At 43.1% G+C, this 25,024-nt stretch overlaps 1 protein-coding gene across 1 annotated transcript in view; it reads right to left on the minus strand.

The window, feature by feature from the left end:
• LOC310699272 (zinc finger protein RFP-like) overlaps positions 1–25,024 on the minus strand; it is a 30,647-nt gene that overhangs the window by 4,780 nt on the left and 843 nt on the right. The window contains exons 2-11 of the mRNA XM_083486894.1: positions 22,638–22,733; positions 21,131–21,361; positions 19,254–19,276; positions 17,370–17,488; positions 16,606–16,638; positions 15,181–15,690; positions 8,178–8,278; positions 6,319–6,543; positions 1,565–1,660; positions 294–503 (exon numbers count right to left, since the gene is read on the minus strand). Coding sequence (XP_083343020.1) covers positions 294–503; positions 1,565–1,660; positions 6,319–6,543; positions 8,178–8,278; positions 15,181–15,690; positions 16,606–16,638; positions 17,370–17,488; positions 19,254–19,276; positions 21,131–21,361; positions 22,638–22,733 — 1,644 coding nt within the window. The remainder of the gene's footprint in view (positions 1–293; positions 504–1,564; positions 1,661–6,318; positions 6,544–8,177; positions 8,279–15,180; positions 15,691–16,605; positions 16,639–17,369; positions 17,489–19,253; positions 19,277–21,130; positions 21,362–22,637; positions 22,734–25,024) is intronic.

The following is a 25,024-nucleotide window of genomic DNA, read 5'->3' on the forward strand; positions in this document are numbered from 1 at the left end:
AATTTGTTCCAGAGGTCTGTTCTTAACCTGAAACTGTTCTTAACCTGAAGCATCACTTTAGCTAATGGGGCCTCCCGCTGCTGCCGCGCCACCAGAGCACAATTTCTGTTCTCATCCTGAATCAAAGTTCTTAACCCGAGGTACTATTTCTGGGTTAGTGGAGTCTGTAACCTGAAGCATCTGTATAAGCCAGTAACCATTTATCATTTTCCTTCTCACACAACTTGCACTTCAGATTTCAAGGCAGCATCTTCCTGGAGTGGAGCCTTGGGCTATTCCTGCCACCATCTTACCTGCAGGAGTTCACTTGCTGGCTGCTGACTCTTTTCCTCCATCTCCTGGATGATCCTTTCAAGAGAGGAGAGTTTCCTGGAGAGTCTAGCCCGGTGCTCATCCCTTCTCCCTGCAATCTCTTTCTCCACCTCTTTGATCTGATTCAGCAGAAATTGGTGCAGTTCTCTGAACTTCTCCTCTGCCTTCTGCATCTCAGTTGCTGTACATTTCTGCAAGCAGTAGATAGAAAGAGGAAACGAGGAGACCGGAGTCTGGAGTGTGGGCAGTCTTTACAACACCAGGAGGAGAGTTGTGGAAATTGCACAGGAAATTCGGGTTTTCTCTGGATTGACATTGGTTCTGACTGAGAACTAAACAGTGGGTTTTCCCTGGGAAAGGAGCGGGGCAAAGGGAAACTGCTTTGACCCATGATTTCTAGGCTCAGAACAAGCGGAGGTGTGGACAAGCCCTCAGTGGCTAAGGAAGACCCTCTTCTTCAGAATTTAAAGTAAACATGGCAGGGAGGCAGCAGGCATGAACACAGTGGCTCTGCCTTCTCTGTTGCCATTTCTCCTGCCTTCCGTACCTAGTGTTATTTTTCTAGAAAAAGAGGTGCCGGAACTCACCATGAATACATCCCTTGTTCTAATTACTATTACTGTTATTACTATTACTATTACAACGGCAATGGCACCTGCCTGAGAGGTGCTGGAACTGAGATCTGGCAAGTTCCAGCTGCAAAAAAAGAGCTCTGTTTCCATCTTGTGGAAGGTGGCAACCTAAAGCCAGGAGATTTTTTTTCTATCCATGGAGGTTGCCTGTACATTTTTGAACCCAGCATAATTTAGTTTCTAAGATGTTCAGAAAGCCTCCATGGACATAAAAGAGTCCTCACCTCACACTTCCATGAGTAGGAAATCAACAGAAACAGAGAAGCAGGGCAGAGCTGGCCTGCTCATCCCCAACAGTCCTCTGTTTACTTTAATACACTGAGTCAACTTGAATTTCCTATAGATATAAAATAGTGCACATCTAGAGAGATATTTCTTCAACAGTCTGTATAGCAAATCAGAATGTTGCAACTATCTTATCTTCTGTGCATCTGAGCTGCCACATGGGAAGAAGATTCAGTTCAGTTTGGATTCAAAGGCAAAACTGGGAGAAATGACTTTAAGATGGAAATGTATGAAACTGAGATGAACAGAAATCGACAGATTTCCCCATTTCTATTCAGTCCTGATGTGATTCATCAAGCACTTGTTCCCTTCCAGTGAACACTAGTGACACGTACAAGGAGGTCTTGGCTTTCCTTTTCCAGTTCTGCTTCATAGGCCAGAATTTTCTTTCTTTCTTTCCTAAGGTTCTCCAGGTAGCTATTGATCTTTTCCTAAAGAGAAAATAAAAGTTCAGATAGTGACTGAGACAGACATAGAAAGGGAGAATTTGGTTGGCTGTTATGCTCCCTTCTACTTCCTGGTGCGTCGCTGCTCTTAAGTGTTTTACCTGATAATTGCTAGTTTTTGAAATATGCTCTATAAATTTCTAGGCTTTTAGCTCAAAATTTTAAAATCAAGGCTTTAATGAAGAGTTTCATTTCATTATTATTTATTTTACTTTTCATTATTATTAAATTGCATAGGAGCTTCTTTGTGCTAATTTTTGTTTTTTAAAAAGAAATTTAGAAGCATTAAAAAAAATTATCTGGAAGCTGAATCAGGATTTTGCTTTAATCATAATAGCACAGAGGAGAGGAGAGTCAGAACTTAGTTCTCTTTTAAAAGTGTGTACCTCCACCCTAGCCTCTGGGGGGAGATCACCTGGGCCACCACCCTGCCACCTTATTGTGCAAGCCCCCACCCCACAACCAGGCCATGTGTGTTTTTCCCACTGCCTCCTGCCTTATTGTATGGGGGGGGGGATGGACCCACACACCCCCTGTAGTCAGATCAGACCCTGGTTGCTACCAGCTGAGCCCAGAAATGTGCAAATGTGATTCAAAACAACTTCACTGTGTTTTACGCCACAAATGTGTGCATAGCCTTTTGCCTACCTGTATGTTATGAATTTGGTTCGCACATTTTTTCACTTAAGAAATATAGCCCCTTTTCTACCACCACTTTGCTTCATGAGCCTTCATTGCAAGTATGTGGGAGAAATGTTTGCTGTCTGGCACAGAGCCCCCTCTCTTTTGCTTTCTTAAAACTCCATCACCTTTCCTTTGTTTTCTTAATGACTCATCACCCCAGGTTCTTAACACATCAGAATCCAGGAATTTAGGGGAATCTGGCACCCATAAACTCATAGCAATATTGATTGATTGATTGATTGATTGATTGATTGATTGAACAGGATCTGGGGGCTGCACCTTTTCATTGAGTTTTCCTTTAATTTTACTGTTCTTTTGGTGGACCCACATAAAATGTAGACTCTGAATGACTATATCGGGGTGGGGTGATGAACAGCTTTGATCCCAAATGTGTCACTGGTGCCCGACCCAATGGAACTTTGTAAATTCCAGTGCTAGTTAGTAAAAAATGTAATCCTTTCATTTTTGTTTTGGCTTCATGGCTGCTCTTATCACATTGACAAGGTCTCCATGAGCAATGTGAACAAAAGTCCAAGGAGCTTCTATTGACATGTCATAGTGTAATCCACTTTGATCCATCATGGCTGCTCTACTGTGCACATAAAAACTATCCAAACTTCTGGGTGTGGTCTGTATGGGGCCAAGATTAACAATACGGAGGGCAGAAGCGTATTGCCTCTCCCTCTTGCAGTGACATGTTTAACACAGCATGATAGATACAAGGTAAATACAGGATATCTTGCCAAAGCAGCAGTGGAGGCGTCTGTACACAGCCAAGCCCAAAGTAGACATGAGGTTGTTTACATGGAATTAATGTGTATAGTATTTTTTATTATTTACACAGCAGCCTTCCTTATCAACCAGGGAAAATAGCCCATCCAGGAGAAGGAAAACTCTGATCCTAAACCTCCACTGCTTTGCAGCTATACTCATTTGTGAGAAAGCCTTTGGGGGTAGACCCTGAGCAAAAATCCGTACCCGCCACCTTGTGGGATGTATTCAGGAAAAGAAAAGGCTAAGGCGTAAACCCTAAATAAAATCTGCAGTTGTTAAGTTGTGGGTGAACATATCAGACGACAAAGCGATTCTTCAAACAGCTCTTGTTTATTCACAGGCCAGAACAGAACTGAACTGAAGGGTCCAGGCAGCCTGCTTATATAGAGCTCCACTAGAACGCAACAGTAACCATTTTCTGTAACTATCCAATCACTGAACATCACTTTCAATCCCTTATTTGCATATGTGGACCTGAACTATCTACAGTATCCCCCTGCTGGCCCAGGGTGAGAAGTTCAGTACATAACAGGAGTCCCTTAAGGCGATTAGATGGCGCCTTCTACACCCTCTTTCCAGCAATTCCTGCAGCCCAGCTGGTGCCAAAAGTATTGTACTGCCTTCCTTTGGACCACATCCATGAGGCCGAGGGGTGGGGTCTTGTTATCTGGGCAGCCCAGGACCTCCACACAAACAAGACCCATACTTGTGTTCTGGAGAGGTCACTTCAGTGCTGCTAACACAGCAAAAACAACAGGCAGCAGTTATGAGTTACAGCTTTCTGCAGCCACAGGAGGCACTGTGGCTCTCTGGCAGTATGACTTTGTCCTGGAGGCCAGCAATTACAGCAGCCTTGAGGGGTGAGGAGAAGGTCCCCAAGGGTTACCGTTAACCCATTATTTCTGTGTCATGGTCCCAATGGGTTGGGGCTAATGTCATGTGTGCACAGCTTCCCAAACCAATGGTGGAAGCACACTGGGTGCTGAGTAAACAAGAGTCTGTACACAGCCGGCATGCATATTTGTGGTATGATAAGGTTAAAGCACACAAAGCGTTCAAAAACCATATTGTAAGAAAAGCACTGTTTAATGCCTGGATAAGATATAAGGATTTGTTAGAAAATAAAACCCCAAGATGGTTGTCACCAATGGAAGCAAAGGCTCAGAAAAAACTCAATATGGAGGCCAAATGGCCGAAGTATTGGGAAATTTTGGAACAAGAGGGTGACAGATTAAAACTGCAGAGCTTTGAAAAATTAAAAAACAGAGTACGAGAGTGGCTCCATTATTATCAAATAATGGAGGCATATAACTTGGATAAAAAACTAGGCTTCCAGGTAGAAAAATCAAAGTTGGAAACAGAATTGTTAGACCCTAAAGTTAAGAATTTGTCAAGAATGTACAACTTGCTGTTGAAATGGAATACTCAAGATGAAATGTTGAAATCTGCTATGATTAAATGGGCACAAGATGTTGGACATAATATTATGATGGCCGACTGGGAACAGTTATGGACCACTGGTATGAAGTTTACGGCATGTAATGCCTTAAAAGAGAATTTAATGAAAATGATTTATAGGTGGTACATAACACCAGTCAAGCTTGCAAAAATCTACCATCTGCCCGATAACAAATGTTGGAAATGTAATGAAACTGAAGGTATATTCTTTCACCTTTGGTGGACATGCCCAAAGATTAGGGCATTCTGGGAGATGATCTATAATGAAATGAAAAAGGTATTTATACCTTCCTGAAGAAACCAGAGGCCTTTCTCCTGGGCATGGTTGGCCAATTGGTGCCAAAGAAGGCTAGAACTTTCTTTATGTACGCTACAACAGCAGCAAGAATACTTATTGCAAAGCATTGGAAGACACAAGATCTACCCACCAGGGAAGAATGGCAGATGAAGCTGATGGACTACACGGAACTGGCAGAAATGACTGGCAGAATCTGAGACCAGGGAGAAGAGTCGGTGGAAGAAGATTGGAAAAAAATTAAAGTATACTTACAGAAACATTGTAAAATTAATGAGTGTTAGAAGGATGCTGGAATGAAGCTATATGGTTTTAGTAGAAATACAACAAAGAATTAAGTAAAAGCTGATTGATAACGGGTTAAAATGAAAAAATTTAAGGTTAGACCGTTAAGATAAATTATAGAATAAAAATTGAGAAAGATGGGAAGAATTTGCTGAAATAGTGAATTGAACTAGAATACAAAAAAGGGAGGTGTGAGGAGGTCGATGAAACAAGTAAAGGAAAGGTAAAGATATGGAATATTGGATATGTGTTTTAGTTTTTTCTTTGTTTCTTTTTGTTGTATTGCTTTTCTATGTGTTTTTTTCTTTCTTATTGTTGTCTTTTTTCTTTTTTTCTGTAATTTTTAAACTTTTAATAAATATCATTTTTTTTAAAAAAAAAGAGTCTGTACACAGCCTAAGCCCAAACAAGACAGGAAAGAAGAAGTCCCAGTAAAGAAGGAATGGATACAAAAACTTATGGGACATGCAGAAATGGCATAACTTACTGGAAAAATAAATCAAGATAACAAACTTTTTACAGAATGGAAATGGTTTATTGAATATTTACAAATAAACTGTAAACAGATAAGAGCATTGGCATGATTATTGTAATAACCTGCAGCTTTATAAGAGTATATATTTAAAGTAGATGAATGAATGAGCAAATTAAGTTAATTTGGATATACAGAAAATATTTAAAAATAAATTTAAAGAAACGCAGAAAAAGGGGGAAGTCAAGTATAGAAATGTTAAAATGATTGTAAAATTATTGAAATGTATAAAATTGAAAATCATTTAAAAAAACTAGACAGGAGATTGTGTAAGTGAAATTAACATTTTTATTATGTACATAGCTTGGAGACCACGGGTCCCCAAGATTTAATAATTTCTTTCGCTGTCATGGTCCCAACAGTTGCTGAACTTGCTGCTTGCATTTCAAGGGAAGCCCCTTTGGCATTCTGGCAGAGAGAGAAAGAATTAGACTCATGCCACCCACCTCCAAAAAAACCTCAGGCTTCTCCTTGGCTATTTAATCAACAAGCATTTAAATTGCATTCTGGCAATTAATGCCATGCCTAGTTTGAACCTAAGAATTACAGAAAACCTCCCAAGAAGAATTAAGAAGACTTCCCTGCTCCCCATCAAGGGCTAGAATGATTTCCTACCTTGTAGTCCTCAGAAGCCTCATCCACAGGAATCACCTCATGATCTCTGTGCTTCCTGGATTTGTCACACACCAGGCAGACTACAGTTTCATCCTCCATACAGAAGAGTTTTAGGGACTCCTGGTGCTTCTCACAATATCTCCCCATTCCTCCTCCCTCCCTGCTTTGGAGACGGATTTTCTTGTTTACGGGACCCCTAGAAGCAGCCATGGCTCCCTCACACCAAAGACACAGTCAATTTCACTTTCTTTGTTTATATATCCTGGGTGTTTCTCATCCTGTAAATGGTTAAGGATCTCAGTGCTGAAATGCATATATTTTATGCTGACACGCCTTTCTTGTTTGCCTCAACGCTGCCCTGAGAAATCAATGTGCAAATACTGTTATAAACAAATAAAATGTTGACATTGTGGAGGAACAACCCTTCTTGAAGAAAACCTTCCTCCCTGGAGTAAGAGCTTCCCTGTTCTCCTGATCTGGCCACAGGGTTACCACCTTTGTTCTGGCAAAATACAGGACAGGATGGAGGGTGGGATTGGGGACTGAAATTGTTTTTTGCCCGGTGCTGAAATGAGTTCAAAGCAATCAATTACAATGACATACATGGTTTACAAGACTTTCTTCAATTAAAAAAATAACAAAAGCATTATAATTTACAAGTGTAAGAAAAATATTGCACATCACATTATAGCTTGGCTTTGTAATGTGATAACATTGTAATTATGATAACATGGTGTCTATCCCAATCAGATGGTAACTATTGGTAACTGCAAACATTCCAACAATACTGAAAGGAAATAATAATATCACATCATAGCTTGGCTTTGTAATGCCAAACATTATGATAACATGGTGTCTATCCCAATCAGATGGTAACTACTGGTAACTGCAAACATTCCAACAATACTGAAAGGAAATTAATAATAATAATAATAATAATAATAATAATAATAATAATAATAATAATAATAGAAATCTTTGTTGCTGTTGAAAGCTTCAGCAAGTCACTCTGTGTTGAGCCAACAATATTTCTCTCTCTCTACTCAACCTTCTCACAAGTACTTTCTGTCACTCCTTGTGGCTTGTCCTTCAAAATAATTGAGTGGAAGTCAGCAGGTGACAGTTGAGTGAAATCAGGAGCTCACTTTTTATCAGTTTCACAGAGCACTGGTTCCAGACATTGGTCCAATTGCTTTCCATTGTGGAGAAGATGCTCTCCACATACCCTGTTGAGGCTGGAAAGCTCACAGTGTAGGAGATGACTGTCAGCTTATTTGGTAGATCAGATGCTGTAAATTCAGCCACCCACCTTGCAGCTTCCATTGATCATCTTTCTGAAGATGCTTCAAAAGGCTGTTGGCTGTACAGTAGTGTTCTCATCATACAGCTCATCCATGTTCAGTCTGCTTGTGAAATTGAGCTTTTTGCAGACCTTCTCGAGGTCACTGAAGGTGATATTGCCATCTTGGAGGGAGAGGGACTGAAGACAGTAAAACCATTTGTCTTCTGAAAAAAAATAGATCTTGTGCAAAGACATCTACCAAACATTTCAGATTCTTATCAAAGACAAATTACGAATGGCCCTATAACTCAGGGGTCAGCAAGGTTTACCGGCCATGGGCCAGATCATTCCCACGGAGATTGTCCATGGACTGGACTGCTGCAGCGCGATGCCAGAAATTGCGTCTGCGCATGCCCAGACTCCGAAAATTGTGCCTTCGCAGAAGCGATTTTCGGCGTCTGGACATGCACAGACATGATTTCCAGTATCTGTGCGTGCACAGACGCGATTTCTGGCGCCGCTTGGCAAGTCCCCGCGCCACGCTGCGCTGGTTTAGTGCAGCGCGTGGGGGACTCACCAAGCGGGTGGTTCGGTTCAGGGGCAGCTTGGGGGCCAGTAAAACGGTCCTCGTGGGCCACATCTGGCCCATGGGCCGCACGTTGCCGACCCCTGCTATAACTATTTGAGAGGTATGTGAAGTTATCAAAAAATATAAGAAAGGAAAAGTATTGTGGCCAATTGGGTAATCAGCTGTTTATTCATCCTGTAAATAGAGTAGCTGTTTCAGTTTCATCTGCTGAAAAAAACCACCTGGCATTTATAGGAATCATTAATGCTGTTTGTAGAACATCCGTGTGATTAAAGTCCCTTCCAAGAAGGACCTAGCAATAAATCTAAAGTTTTTATCTCTCAACCTTTGTAACGCCAGAGGCAGATTGTTATGCAAGCCTAACAGTTGTGATTATTGACACCTATTGCAGAGAGTTGTTCAGAAGAAGCAACGAAGAACAAGATAAGTTGCCAGTCCATTAATTCCTCTGACCACGAGAGGATTTTAATCTAGGAGTCCTTGTCTTATTCCTACCACCAACACCAACACCAACACCATTTGCCCCTTTTTGGATGCTGCATGTGAAGAGGAAAATAGGAGTTGCTTCCATTCCCTCCAGCATCCCTCAGATGAAAATGTCCCTATTTACATGGTCACAGCAGATAGGGATTAATCCAGGGTCAGCCAACCTGGTGCCCTCCAGGTGTTGCTAGAGTGCAATTCCTATCAGCTCAAGATATCATGACCGGTGGTCATAAATGATTAGAATTGTAGCCCTATAGCTTTTATGGAGACACCATAGGTGTGCAAAGAGATTAGCTCACACCGCCATGTGGCTTTTCTGATAATGCCCTGAACTTGTCCCCCCCCCCCAATAAATGGTGACCTTTGCCTCATTCCTCTTCAGGTAATACAGATGGATGGGCAGACATTTGTTTTAAGAGAAACTCTGACATCTGCTGGTCAGCTGGAAAAAAAATGCATCCAATTTGGTCTTGGTATAATGAAAGCGAGTGGCTACATAGGAAGTGATGTGCAGATTTCCCTCCTTCACTGTGAAATTGTGATTGTAGAAATGATTCCTGCAGCAGGGAAATAAGAGAGGTGCTTGTTGGGATGCTGGACGGGCAGAGATGTGGAGGGTTCAACATCACAGAAACAAGATTCCTCCATTATCCTGATGATTTCATTCTGTCTGTCTCTAGCAGGAGACTGTGACTTGTGTCAAGTCTTACAAAGTCACATCCAACTGAAAGAACCACAAACAAAGTGCTGAAAGGTTTTTGCTGCTGTTATGGATATCAGTCTTTTATATCTTTATTTTCAGGTCTTATTATGATCTATGTGAAAACTGTTCAAATTTGATTGTGCTTTTTAATGTGTCTTATCTATTGTTTTAAAGACAGGAGTACTTGGCATGCTCTGGTCCATGGGGTCACGAAGAGTTGGAGACAACTAAATGACTAAACAACAACAAATCTATTGTTTATGATTACTGTTTTTGAGTTTGTAATTATGTAAATGTTTTCCTGGTGTAAGCCACCTTGAGCACGGTTTCAGCTATGGAAAGGTGGCATACAAATAAAGATGAGGATGAGCCAATCTACAAATGCTCCCATTCTGAGAAACGGTTCTGTCATCCAATCAAGCTTGGGAGAGAAGCAAGACAGTTCTCAGCTAGGTGAGACCCAGTGAGAGCAACACTCTTGAGAGTAGGGCCAGCTTCAGGGTGGGTTCTTGTGCAAGGATGGCAAAGGTGGTGGAAGAAGGGGACAGAACCTACCCAATGCTCAGGCTGCAGGAAAACCTCCAGCCACAGAACCCCCATTTTGTTTAGCATTGGAAGTATAGCCGTACCTTGCTTCTCAAACGCCTTGGTACTCATAGGTTTTGGCTCTTGAACACTGAAACCCCCAAAGTGTTCTGGTTTTCGAACATTCTTTGGAAGCCAGACGTCTGGTGCAGCTTCCGATTGAGTGCAGGAAGCTCCTGCAACGATTCAGAAGCCGTGCCTTGGTTTTCGAACGGTTCCAGGAGTCGAACGGACTCCCAGAACGGATTAAGTTCAACAACCAAGGTACCACTGTATATGAACACTGACTGTCGGGGAGCTGGTGCCCATCACTGCTCTTCCCTTCTTGCTCCATCAGGAAATCCATGCAGACTGCACTGGGGCCGGTCTGTTAGGGAGACTGGTGCTCTGCCCCACTAATCTCAGCCCTGTTTAGAGAAGTTTTTAATGTTTGATGTTTTATCGTGTTTTTAATATTCTGTTGGGAGCTGCCCAGAGTGCTGGAGAAACCCAGCCAGATGGACAGTACGATATTTGTTACATTGTAGGAAATGGGAGCCCCCCCCCCACCGATGGCAACAATTCATTATTATTGGGGAAGCATTGCAGAATAACCCCCAAAGCAGAATGGTCCCTTATAAATCTGCTACTAATGCAGTATTAGGGATGTGGGTGGCGCTGTGGTAAACCACTGAGCCTCTTGGGCTTGCCAATTGGAAGGTCGGCAGTTCATATCCCCGTGACGGGGTGAGCTCCTGTTGCTCTGTCCCAGCTCCTGCCAACCTAGCAGTTTGAAAGCACATCAAAGTGCAAGTAGATAAATAGGTAATGCTCTGGCAGGAAGGTAAATGGTGTTTCTGTGTGCTGCTCTGGTTTCGCCAGAAGTGGCTTAGTCATGCTGGCCACATGACCCGGAAAAACTGTCTGTGGACAAACGTCAGCTCCCTCGGCCAGTAAAGCGAGATGAACACTGCAACCCCAGAGTCGTTCGTGACTGGACTTCTGTCAGGGGTCCTTTACCTTTTTTTAATGCAGTATTATTGCATCGATGGCATCTTGCAGAATATTCCTGCAAAACAGCAGCAGTCCAGAAGGAGGCCCTTGACAGGCTAAGGAGTTATAGAGCTTTTATTTTACTTTATTTCTTGGCATTTCTATGCCTTTTAACTAGCCACATACTCTGATCAGTTCACAAATTAAAATACAAATGCAATTCATTAAAAGCAAATCAGCAGGAAATCTGTATCGGCACAAAAAAATTAGTGTAACCCTGGCACTGAACCCTAAAAGACAGCGTAATATCATGACCAATAAATGCAGCACTAAAAACAAGAAAGAGTAGAAACAAAATAGTTATAAGAATTAAACTGCATTAAATGATAGCTATTAAAAGCCTGCGAGAAAAGTAACACCCGGACTTCCGGGGTGGCGCCATTGGTAATGGCGGATTCCCTCTGATCTGGAGGGACTGGCTCCACGGAAAACGGGTCTGTTCCGCTACGGCGAAGCGGGGACCCTTCAAAAATCACAGGCGGAGGAAGCCTGTGACCATGGGACTCGGCGGGCACCTTTTGCGCCCCCCAATCCATAAAGGAGCCCAACTACGGGCTCCGGAGCGAAGAGGGGCTAGTGGCGCGGTGCTGAGAGTCAGCTGCTTCTTCCGTGGAGCGAAGCCGCACAGCCATTGCCGGAGAGCGCTACCTTTTTCCTGGGACAATTTGGCTACAAAAACAACTACCCGTGAGCAGATCAAATTTGGACAATTGGACTTTAAACAACGATCTGTGAGTAGAAGGGAAAATTGGATTAGAAATTCTTTTTAATTTGGCACTGAAGCGGGAAGGTCTAAACAGGAAGTCAGCCTTCCGTTTCTTGTAGATAGATTAAAGCAAAGACATGGCAAACTAGAGTTCAGAAAATTGTTTGTAAAGGATCAACTTTCACCATCTAAAACTACTGAACCCCCTTTGGAAACAGGAGAAGAGGGGGGGATTATTTTTGGATTGCTTAAACCTGCAGAAGAGAGTGTAAGAAAAAGTAATTTTCCACCGTCTTGAACCTGGGACAGACGTTTTTGGGAAAGTTCATTGACTAGAGATAAAGGGTTTTGACAGACAGTTAAAAGAAGAGAAACATAGTGATTCCATTGTGCTCTTTCGCAATTTAAAGGAACAAATATTGACAAAATATCTGAAAAAGGAAACTTTGTTGTTAGATCTGCTGTTAGAAAAAAGAAAAAGAAAAGAAAAGAGTTGGATACAAAGAGAAATTTTTCCCCTAGAGGGAGCTTGTGAAACTGTTACTAAACTTGAACTGGGGAGCAGCTGCAACAGATTAAGATCGTGGGAATAGACTTCTGACCTTGTATAACAATGTGCTCAGAGGCTCTTTTTGTAAAACAAGTGCCCTATTAGAACAGTTATATGAGAAGACGGGGACTTGATGACTGTTGCGATCATAAATTTTGGACAGGCAGTGGACCCACTCAGGAATCAAATCAGGAATGTGTTCTGACAGATCAGTTGAAGGAGGAGAGCGTTGTTGGACCTCGGGTGGCAGAGATGGAGGGAGTTGTGGCCCAGCAGGAACATGAGTTGTGGGATTTGACAAATGAACTTGGAAAAAGCCAGACTTGGAGAGATAGAGCCTTGTTTGGTTTGGAGATGGGGGGCTGGATAGACCCCCCCCCATGCAGGGATGCTTTGACTTTTCAAGGCTGGCGTTGGGTCGGGCGGAGTTTGGAGTTGTGGGGGTCCTCAATTTTGGAGGGATTTTGAAAAATGTTTTAAAATACCACATGGAGTTTAGTGTGGACTATGGAAAAGGGGCTGATCTGTCGAGAAGGGATAAAAATACTGTTAAGCTGGAGTCTCCACGTGTGAAAGGTGCAGAAGACAAAGTAAAGTACGGGTATAAATATGAAGAAGATCTGCGGAAGGGACATGGAAGAGACTTAAGGGCCTCGGACATAAGGTTACCAGGTTAATGATCTAGATCAGTGTTTCCCAACCGGTGTTCCGCGGCACACTAGTGTGCCGCGAGACGTTGCCTGGTGTGCCGTGGGAGGGAGGCGGGCGAGGCGGGCGGTGAGAGGCAGGGCGGCGGCGGCGAGGAGCGAGCTCCCTCCCACATCCCATCGCCGCTCTGCCGCACGCTAGCTCTTGACTGCTCTTGCCGCACGCTAGCTCTTGCCGCTCTTGCCGCACGGCTAGGCTAGGCCGGCCTACTGGGCTGTTGCAGGCGGAAGGCCTGCGCATGCGCGAGGTTTTCGCGCCTTCGGGATTCCCTTCACGCCTTCCTCCTCCCGGGGCCTTGAGAGCGTGGGAAGCGGCAGCGCGAGACCGGCGTTGAGCCTGGCAGGTATTGCGCTTGCCAAGGCAGTCATTTGGGAAATGAAAACTTGCAAAGCAAGCAACCAGTTCAATCTGAGGTACGTGTATGCTTAATATCCTGTATCTGAAACCTGTTCTGCCCCCTCCCCCACACTTGGTGCCATTTTGCAGACTGTCTACTGAAATGCCATACTTTTCTCAGCTTAAATGTTAATAAGGCCTCATCTACACATGCAGCAGAGTAAGTTGACCCAGAATAGTACCAATTCAGATGGCAGATGGGAGAATGACAGTGCTGAATGCTTTCCCATGTAGAACAGTCCCTGCAAATAAAAACCTAGCATATTTGGAAGAGGGATGCTAGCCTAACCATTACCTTCTATGCTGTTACTATTTTTTTATTTTTTTTTACATAAGTAAAAAGTGACCTTTCCCCATCTGGCATGGTGGTGTGCCTCGAGATTTTTTTCATGAAACAAGTGTGCCTTTGCCCAAAAAAGGTTGGGAAACACTGATCTAGATGGATGGGATAGAAAGGACTGACAAAACCCGTGACCAGGAGGAAGAGACGTTGGATGAAGATTGGAGAAAGTTTCAAAAATTCTATTTAGGAATGTTTTCTAAAATTAATGAGTATTAAAAAAGATGTTGGAACGAATTTATTTGGCTTTAGCAGAAATGTTAAAAAGAACTATGCAAGAATATGTCATGGATATGAGAGATTGGTATAGATAAGACTCAAGCTTTAAGTTCTAAGGTTTTTTGTAATAAGATAAGGTTAAAATAGATTAAGGTAATTTAATGACAGAATATTATGAAAAAAGGGAAGGATTTGCTGTGATAATCAATAACTAAGAATACAAAAAAGGGAGGTGTGAGGAGCTCCATGAAATAAGTTAACGAAAGATAAAGATTTGGGAATATTGGATTCGTTTTTAAATTTTTTGTTTATTTTTGCTTTTTGCTTTTGATGTATTTGAGTGATTTGTTTTTCTTTTTGATTTCTGTTTTTATTGACTTGTATTGTTTAATTTCTCTTTTTTGGGTCTATTTTTCTCTTTGTCTTTTTGTAATTTTAAAATCTTCAATAAATATTATTTTTTTTAAAAAGAGAAAAGTAGCATCCGCCTGGTAGTGAAAGGACCCTCTTTGGGGGAGCACCCCATAACCAGGATGGGGTTTAGGATCAGAGGGAAATCTGAATGGGAATTATATAGGGCAGGCAGAGACAAGCTGGTGCCTTTCAAAAGTTGCTGGACTACAACTCCCATCATCTCTGACTTGTTGGCCTTGCTGGATGGGAGTTATAGCTCGACATCGTCCAAAGGACATTTCATTAGCTGTCCCAATATACGGAATCCAACATTTATATAGAAAAGATTAATGCAGCAACCCTAAACATATTGAATTGTCCAAAAGCCCCACTGAATTCTGTGAGATTCATCTCTGATAAAGTGTGGAGATGGAGAGGCTGCATTTGCAGATGGGGCTGGAAGTTATTGCCTCACACACATTATTAACGTTTTCTTCCTCCTGAGGTCTAAACAACAAGGTGCTTTCTCTCCAGATGTGGGTAAAGGGGTTAATTTCTAGTCATCTATCAATGTTTGTATTTTAACAGCTGCTGGATTTCTTGTGGGGATAAAGAGGGTAGAAAATTAAACCAGGATTGACGGTGATGGAAGCTATCCTTTTGAGGAAAAGATTATTTACTGAGACTCTTGAAAGTGTTTCTGTCTCTTTCAGCTGCAGAGGGGATCCTGGGAAATGGAGGTTTTTGTCAGTTTTGTTATTTCTGCTGCCAAAACTACTCTTGAGAGGTAAATGCTTATTTTTATATCAGTCAGTCCAGTCTGGAGACAAACTCCAACTGGGCCTGTGAGGGAGATTTAGTCTCCTCAGGAGATCCTGAGGTGGGTTTTATTATGCAACAGACAAAAGAGAGGGAGGAGGGTCTCTCCAGAGAACGAGGCTCCTGAGAACACATAGAGTTCGGCTCCTGAGTCAGCATCATAAAAAGACACCTCCCTCCCTTCATAGTCCAGAGTCACTCGGATCCTCCTGGGCTTCTCACTCAGGGACAGAGGAGAAGAATCAAGGGAGGTACGGGTCCAGTACTCGCCTCCCCAATTCCCCAAAGCCCAGAACCACCCCTCAGGGCTTAAGGAGAAGCAACTCTTTCGCCTCACAGACTTCCTGGTGACCCCGACATCCCACCAATCACCACTTTCCACAGTGACTTCCCAGAAATGTCTGCCTTCTGTGAATCCCTCATGTCCCAACACAGATTGAAAGGTATTGAATCTCTCAGGATTGTCAGGAAGCTTTTGCTTTTTGCCTCCCAATGTCACATTTTTCCGATCCTTGGACAGGATGAGGCTGGGATGGGCTGTGTCTGGATCCAGAGTGACATTTGCTGTTGGGGAAAAGATGTAGAATCAGCTGAGAGTCAGAGACGGACATCCTAATCCAAGAAATACCCAGAAGAACCAGATTCCCTCTCAAATAAATGGGGTTCCTTGTCTTACATTTAGGCTTGGGACACTGCTCTCTTTCTTCCAGACTTTCCCTGCAGTGAATACCTTCCTTGTTGGTTTTTAAATCAGTTATTTTCTCCTTTTTATACACACCTGCATTTGTATATTCACAAGTTGTGCCTAAACTGGATCTGCCAGTTTATAGCTTACCGTATTTTTCGCTCTATAGGACGTACTTTTTCCCCTCCAAAAATGAAGGGGAACTGTGTGTGCGTCCTATGGGGCGAATGCAGGCTTTCGCTGAAGCCTGGAGAGCGAGAGGGGTCGATGCGCACCGGCCCCTCTCGCTCTCCAGGCTTCAGGCAGCTATCCGCAACCCTTTGGAGCCCGGTGGGAACTCCCGCTGTGCTCGGAAGGCTTGCTGATAGCTGCCTGTTCTGGGGGCTGGGGTCGGTGGAAGCTCGAGCTTCCCCTGCCCCAGCTCCCACGGCTAAAAACGAAGCCGCGCGCAGCCTCTCCCGGCTGGAGAGGTTGCGTGTGGCTAAAGAGGAAGCCAAGACAGCCAGTGGGATGGATTCCGCTGGCTGCCTTGGCTGCTTTGCTCTTTGGGGCTGGGGGGGGGGGGAATAAAATTTTCCCCCTTTATTCCCCCCCTCCTAAAAACTAGGTGCGCCCTATGGTCCGGTGCGCCCTATGGAGCGAAAAATACGGTATCTAGTGAAACTTGGCTGTGGTGGGTGCCTATTGACTAGTGCCAATACCACCACACACACATCTCCTCCTCCCATCCCCAGAGCAGTTTGAAAACTATTCTCCAGCCCTCCTGTGAATATGGGTCTCCATAAAAAATTTACCTTTCTGAAACTGTAGTTTGAATAACATAGCATCTGAGGAAGATAAAAGATAATATGTTTAAGCACAAGATTGCTGTACCTCAAATAAACATAGTTAGAATAATATTATTTATTAACATGCCATCTGTTGTATCCTTATTTCAGGTAAAATATGAGTTTGTGTAACAAATTATTAAAAATGTAAGATGAACCGATTAAAGAAAACTAAAACTCCACATTGGTAAATGGGACTTAAAAATAGCAGAATAAAAATATTCAGCATTGAATCTGAATGTTCTCCCTGAAACTGGGGTCCATAATGGAGGCACAGAGAGTAGCCAAAGCAATAGCAATCATGGAACAGGATGCAGGGGGGAGATGGACCCAGCCTTAACATCTGCCCCAAGTAAAATGGTGTGGGAAATAATTAAAGTCAGAATGATTAAACATAATGAGAAACTAAGCTTGCTGAGGAAGGCAGACCTCTCATCCAAAGGTAATTGTAAACAGATGCACATTGGAGGAAAAAATCCTGACTTTACTGTACAGTCTGGTGCAGGCTTTCTTTACATGTGACAGACACAATTTCTCATGCCCCAGGGTGCCAATGCATATGAGGCATTTTGGAGAAAATACAATGGTGGCTGGAGCACCAAGAGGGAAGGTACGATAGTGCCACCCCATGTCCACAGCAAAAGCAAAATACAATGCCTAAGAGCCTGGCATGCTCTGTGTTGGACTAATATAATGCCCAGCACAAAATTCTTGCCGCCATTCTTCATTACCTTTGAATTCCTTCACGATGTCCTCCAGAAGGAGATTTGTATCACAGAATCTGCAGGTCTTCCATTTTAGCTTTAGAGGGAAAGAAAGTGCATTCGCCAGTCTCTCTCTTCTCTCATACCTGATGGGGAAAAGAATGTTAACCCCCCAATTCCAGAATTCCTAGTAAAAGCAAAATTTTAAAATTTTAAATTTTAAAAGTAAGAGGAGAGAGAAAATGGTAGAATGTCTAGACTCTAGAGAGACAGGCAGGCACAGAGGCAGAGATTTCCCCTCACTATAGACTTCACAGCCAGACACCTGAGGACCAGAAAGGCAACTGCAGATCCCTGAGTCTCCCCACTTATTTCTATTCAAATAAGAAACATTATGTATGTTAAGTTGTGGGTGAACATATCAGATGACACAGCGATTCTTCAAACAGCTCTTGTTTATTCACAGGCCAGAACAGAACTGAACTGAAGGGTTCAGCCAGCCTGCTTATATAGAGCTCTACTACAACTCAACAGTAACCATTTTCTGTAACTGTCCAATCACTGAACGTCACTTTCAATCCCTTATCTGCATATGTGGACATGAGTGAAAACTATCTACAGTATCCCCCTTTTGGCCCAGGGTGAAAACTTCAGTACATAACAATGTACTATCTTAATGCTCAAGATGTCTCTCCTCCAACTTCACTTTATTGCCTTCCACAGGTGAGGGCCACGAATTATCCTGAGTGCAATGATAGCACAACACACATTTCCCTTCTCTAGATGTCTCCAGAGAAGGTGTAGAGAAAAACAAGATGGTTGCTGCTGTAACTTCTAATCTGAACCTGAGTGGTACATTAGCATTTGCTGCTGACTGGCAGTTTTTGATGGGATCAACTAAGGCACTGGTTGCGTGGAATTATTGCAACTTTCCCCAAGCAACATAATATCTGCTGGTATCCTGCTTGGACAATTTAGATAACCTCTGCTGTAGAACCACATGCTCTCAGAGAAAGAGGCAGATCTTTTACAGGTGTACAACCAGTTCAAGTTATCCAAGGAGCTCTGTGCAAGGGACAACAGAGAAGAAACTGATCCTCCAGGACCCTCACCCACATAGACCCCTGGTGTGTCTCCAAGCCTTGTTCTATCTCCCCCACAATAGTCTTCAGCAAAATATAGTATAGCAGGTGTAAAAGCCCTCATGAGAAGAGGCTTCCTGCCATCTCAAGCTGATGCTGCCATGGTGGTAGTCAGGGTCTGTCATGGGAGCAGAGCAGTGCATGGGCCCTCACCATGCCTGGTGCGGTCAAGGGTGTGAGCCTGAGGTGACTGCTTCTCTGCCTGCTCCCTCAGTCAGGGCCCTTTCCCAGTGTCCTTGGCTGTGACGCATTGTAGATGATGAGAAGGTGACTATGTGAGATGAACAGGTAGCCCAGGCCAATAAAAGTTAAGCCCTCCTGCTGCTGAGGTGCTGTCTCAGGAAAATGGGAACCACCCACTGCAGCACTTGCTGCCTGAGGCGACAGTCACACTCTGCCCATAGGCAGGGCCATGCCTGCCCTCTCTGTTCCGTCACTCAGTAGAAAATCCAGCCTTGCCTTTATTACGGCTTTTTAATCATTTGTTTGAAATGTTTCCAGAGTCAATGAACAGAACTTCAGGCAGGCAGAGAAGAACCTCCAGCCATGTGTGATGAGGGGAGGGAGTGTTTTGGGCCTGATCCTTGGGTTGAGAATAGGGGTGCTACAAGTTCAAAAGAGAGGCCCCTATCTGTGCCAGTGAAATGATGGAGTTTGTCCGACAGTCTCTCCATCAGGAGCTTGGAGGGCCAGGCTTTATGTAGTGTCCTTCTGGTCTTTTCCCAACCTTACAGAGTGATGCTAACATAAATGAGCAGGATCCACTCACCTCTGCAAGGTGCTTCTCACATCCTAGAGGGGAAAAGAGAAAGGAATTCACTACACACCACAGGCCACACTAGGAAGACCCCCTCAGACCCTGGCCCTCGGATGTCAGTCTGCCCAGAACACACCAATTTTTTAGATAGGAATAGTTCAACCAGCCAATGTTGTTATCTCTCAGAATTTAATTTTCTAGTCTTTAGCTCCTCACATTTCCACATCAGTTTGAAATTTATAAAAGTCCCTTCTGAAAAGTTATTGGCACTTTAGTGTTAAGTTCTCTTAGTACATATACATATTTTTATGTGCAGTTTTGCCTCAAACACTCATTTTGCAAAGCAATTTTCTGCAATTTAATTTTTTTCTCCTATGTTATTTTCACTTTATGATACTGTATGAATTTTTGTAACTATTTCTTACCCATTTGGTGGTTTCACCTTTAAGTGCAAAGCCAATGGAATTTATTTGCCATTGCTAGTTTTGGGTTTTAACTTCTGAACATTCATCTGATTTTATTCACCAAAAAATGGTGGCGTCCCACCCTTTTCCGGTATAATTTTCATTGTACAGTAGACACATAAGCCAACATGGTGTAGTCTTTCTGGGATATTGTCATAAATACCCCTACAGCAACCTCACATCTCAGCCAGTTACTGCTTACCATTTTGATTCTGGAAACATTTAAAAAAGAAAAGCAAGGTGACTGAGAGGAGATATGGTAGCCATCTTCAAATATCTAAAGGGCTATGCCATGGAAGATGGAGCAAGCTTGTTTTCCTCTGCTCAGGAGGGCTGAACTCAAACCAATAGCTTCAAGTTAGAAGAAAGGAGATTCAGACTAAACATCAAGAAGAACTTTCTGACAGTAAGAGCAGTTCGACAGTGGAATGGACTCCCTCTGACAGTGGTGGACTCTCCTTCATTGGAGGTTTTTAAGCAGAAGTTTGGATGGTTTAGTTGAGATTTCTGCATTGCAGGGGGTTGGCTAGATGACCCTTGGGTTCCCTTCCAACTCTACAATTCTATGGGGGGAAAACTCGTAGCATGAAAACTTACAGGAGGAATGTGAATATGCCAGGCATCTGATAGCTGAAGAACACTGCTCCTGGCAACCTCGACATCATGAGATGGAAGTCAGTTTTAAAATTGTAATTGCTTTTAGAATGCCTTTAACTGCAGTTGTTCTCAATGCTTTTAATTGAAATGGTTTTTTAAATGCTTTTTGCTTTGTTTTCGATTTTGTATTGTAATCTGCTGCCAGAGGCCCCTTGGGGCAGGGGCGTAGGAAGGGGGCGGGGGTGGGTAACCCCAGGTGCCATCATGGGGGGGGTGACAAATTATCAAGAAACAATTACTGCCCTACTAGGGTGGTTGGTTCATAAAAACTTTTTTTTGAAAATGCTTGCTCCAAAGGTGTTATCTTACTACACTAGGGATTATATAGCTATATATTAAATTTCATGCATATCAGTTAATATCTTGACCCTCCTCCACGAAAATAGCTGTTTACTTGGCCGTTTTCCTATGTTGTGAAGGCTGAAAATTCAATTCAGTGGAGCAGTGGGGGGGGTGACAAAGGGGGGAGGTGTGACAAAAAATTTTCCGCACCGGGTACCACCTGACGTTCCTACGCCTCTGTCTTGGGGAGGAAGGGTATGATATCAATTCAATAAATAATATAATATTATATAATTAATTAATTAATTAATTAATCAGCCACTGAACAAAAATCTCCAGTAAATAAACCATCCCTGTTCTCTGAGATGCTCCTGTACAGAACAGACCTAGCTAGAGGCTCAGTAAACAGCCTCTCTACCACTTGAGGCACATAAAAGTTTGCAGGCACCCTTTTCCAGCCTTGTGCTGTTCCTGCCACCATCCTACCTGCAGGAGTTCACTCGCTGGCTTCTGGCGCTTCTCCTCCATTTCCTCGATGATACTTTCAAGAGAGGAGAGATTTCCAAAGAGTGTGGCCAGGTGCTCATCCCATCTCATTGCAATCTCCTTCTCCATCTCTTCTATCTCATCCAGCAGACATTTTTCTTGTTTTTCCATAATTTGGCGCAGTTGTCTGAATTTCTCCACTGCCTTCTGCCTCTCAGTTTCTGTTAATTTCTGCAAGAAGCAGATAGAAAGAAGAAAAAAGGAGGCCGGAATCTGGAATATGTCCAGTCTTTACAACATCAGGCAGAGAGTTATGAGAGAGGGGGCATTTCCATTTTTTCAAAAGCATGAAACCAACACTCAGGGCTTAGCCCCACTTCTTCTTATTCTGCTGTTTTCACCCAGGGAAAAATGCTCCTTAGCACTCAATTGGAGCAAACAGCAATATGGGTTTTCTCTGGATTGATGTTCATTCTAACTGAGAACTAAACAGTGGGTTTTCCCTGGCAAAGGAGCAGGTAAAGGGTAAAACTGCTCGGAGAAGTGGAAGTGTGGACGAGCCCTCGGTGCTTAAGGAAGCTCTCTTCTTCAGGCTTTAAATTAAACATGGTGGGGAGGGAGCAGGGATGAACACACTGACTCTGCCTTATCTGTTGTCATTTCTGTTGTCTTCCATCTTGTGGAAGGTGACAGCCTAAAGCAATGAGCTTTTTTCTATTTGTGGAGGTTCCCGGTACATTTTGGACCTGGCAAAATTCAGTTTCTAAGATATTCAGAGATCCTCCATGGACAAGAAGCAGTCCACAGGGGCCACTTCTGTGAGTAGGAAGCCAAGAGAAACAGGAGAAGGGGGACAGAGCTAGCCTGTGCATCCCTCTGTTGACTTTAAAGCCTTGAGTCAGCTCGAGTTGCCTAGAAATTTAAAATAGGGCACATTTAGAGACATTTCTTCAAGAACCCTTATGGCAAATCAGGATGTTGCAACTGTTCTGTGGATATAGGCTGCCACATGGGGAAATATTCAGTTCAGCTTGGTTTCACATGCAAAATTACCTCATTAGCACTTTCAAAAAAACAAAACAAAACAACTACAACAACCACGCAGAGAGAAACTCAGCAATCTTTTGAAATGCACTTTTTCTGAGTTCTTCAGCCAGGTAATGCCTACAAAAATGCAGATACTAAGGTTAAAGTGTGCATGAAAATGTATTTATTAAGGTAATGGCATAGAAAAAGAAATTAGGGGATACTGCTTTGCAAAATATGTGTATACTGGGCAGAACCTCACGTAAAAATATGTATATTAGCAGAAAATGGTACTAAAATACTGATGGATTTTCATGAGGACTTAAAAAAATAATAAGTGAAGTGGAGATGTGGAGAAGTGAATTTAAGACAGAAATATATGAAACTGAGAGAAACAAAAGTAGATTTCCCCATCCCTCCTCAGACCCTACTTGATTCGTCAAGTAGTTGTTCCCTTCCTACTAACAATAGTGACACTTACAAGGAGGTCTTGGCTTTCCTTCTCCAGGTCTGCGTCATATTTCAGAATTGTTTCTTTCTCTTTCCTCAGAATCTCCAGGCAGTTACCTATTATTCCCTAAAAAGAAAACAAAATCTCAGATTGTGACTAAGACCAATAAAGAGAGATAAAGAGAAGTCAAGCACTATGCTCCATTCTATTGCCCAGTGGCTCTGCTCTTAGCTTTTTAACTGATAATCTCTCTGGTACATTTTAGTTTCTGACACTTGCTCTGGGAGATTCATAGAATCATAGAACTGTAGTTGGAAGAGACCACAAGGATTAAGAAGTACTGTTTTGGGGGGACAGGTGGGTGTGGGGTAACAGTGCCCCTGAAGGGCCAGGTGCACAGCCTGGGAGTAATTTTGGACTCACTGCTGTCCATGGAGACACAGGTCAATTCTGTGTCCAGGGCAGCTGTCTATCAGCTCCATGTGGTACACCAGCTGAGACAATACCTGCCTGTGCACTGTCTTGCCAGAGTGGTGCATACCCTGGTTATCTCCCACTTAGACTACTGCAATGCACACTACTTGGGGCTACCTTTGAAGGTGACTCGAAAACTACAACTAATCCAGCTAGACTGATGACTGGGAGTGGCCGCCGAGACCATGTAAGATCCTAAAGGATCTTCAGTGGCTCCCAGTACATTTCCAAGCACAATTTAGTGTTGGTTCTGACCTTTAAAGCCCTAAATGGCCTCAGCCCAGTACACCTGAAAGAGCATCTCCAACCCCATCATTCAGCCCAGACTGAGGTCCTCCTCTGAGGGTCTTCTCCTGGTTCCACTCTCCCTATGGAACACCCTCCCGTCAGATGTCAAGGAGATAAAGAAGACATCTGAGGACAGCCCTGTATCGGGAAGTTTTTAAAGTTTGATGTTTTACTATGCTTTTATATAGGGATGTAGGTGGTGCTGTGGTCTAAACTACTGAACCTAGGGCTTATCAATTGGAAGGTTGGCGGTTCGAATCCCTGCAACAGGGTGAGCTCCCGTTGCTTGGTCCTAGCTTCTCACAACCTAGGAGTTCGAAAGCACGTCAAAGTGCAAGTAGATAAATAGGTACTGCTCCGGCGGGAAGGTAAATGCCATTTCTGTGTGCTGCTCTGGTTCGCCAGAAGCAGCTTAGTCATGCTGGCCACATGACCCGGAAAAACTGTCTGCGGACAAACGTCGGCTCCCTCCGCCAATAAAGCGAGATGAGTGCCACAACCCCAGAGTCATTCGCGACTGGACTTAACTGTCAGGGGTCCTTTACCTTTACCTTTAAGCCACCCAGAGTGTGTGGGGAAACCCAGCCAGATGGGCAGGGTGTAAATAATCATCAACATCATCATCATTATTTAGCCCAATCCCCTGAAAAGCAGGAATCTTTTGCCAAACATGGGGCTTGAGCCCACGACCCTGAAATTAAGAGTCTTAAGGTTTAGCGGCTCCCCCCTCCCCAAAACTGGGTTTTCTCCTCAGGTTTCTAGATAGACATTTTTAAAAGCAAGGCTGTTATGAGAAGTTTCATTTCATTATTATTACTTTTACTTTGAATTGTTATTATTACATTGCACAAGAGCATATTTGCGCTAGTGTAGAAAAACAAGTGTAGTGGGTGTGTTTTTTTTAAGAAAGTAAAAGGCCTTTTAAAAAGATGCTCCTGAAACAAAATCAGAATTTTGTTTTTATTCATAATAGCACAGAGAAGGGTTCTCATTAAAAAGTGTACTTCTTCCCTCTCTAGCCTGCTACACCCATGCAGTCAGGTCCTACTCTGGTTACTAGTTCCACCAGCTGAGCCTACCAAGGTGCAAATGTGATTTGAAGTGACGTCACTGCATTTTAAACCACAAATGTGTGCGTAGTTTTAGGCCTGCATGCAAATTCTAAATTTGGTTTGCAGATTTTTGACTTGTTAAGAAATATAAATCTTTTTCTACCATCACTTTGCCTCAGGAGTCTTCATTGCAAGTGTGGGGGCAGTCAGGCAAAACTTCACAAGACTTGGGACTGCTTTTGTAATAGTGGATGGCATCAGGGACGGACTCTGGTAATCTTTGGTATTTTGGCACCCTCATATGGATTTCAAGTGAAGCCCCCTTTGGCACACAGAGAAAAGAATTACACTTGTGCCACCCACCTCCCATGAGACCCCAAGCTTCTCAATGGCTATTTAAACAAGCTTTCAGGAAATTTTTGCATACCCTCCAGTAGGAATGCCATATTTAAAAAACTAGGACATCCAAAAGGTTGTTGAGCGTTTTCCTTTCTCACTTGCCTAAGATCCAGGACAAAGCAGAAAAATCCATTTTCTAATGAAAATAGGGATGTCGTAAGGAAAAAAGGACACTCCAGGATCAAATCAGATACTGGGATGGCT

This window comes from Podarcis liolepis (genome assembly GCF_965112155.1).
Source record: "Podarcis liolepis genome assembly, chromosome: 2".
In the NCBI taxonomy this organism is placed as follows: domain Eukaryota; kingdom Metazoa; phylum Chordata; class Lepidosauria; order Squamata; family Lacertidae; genus Podarcis; species Podarcis liolepis.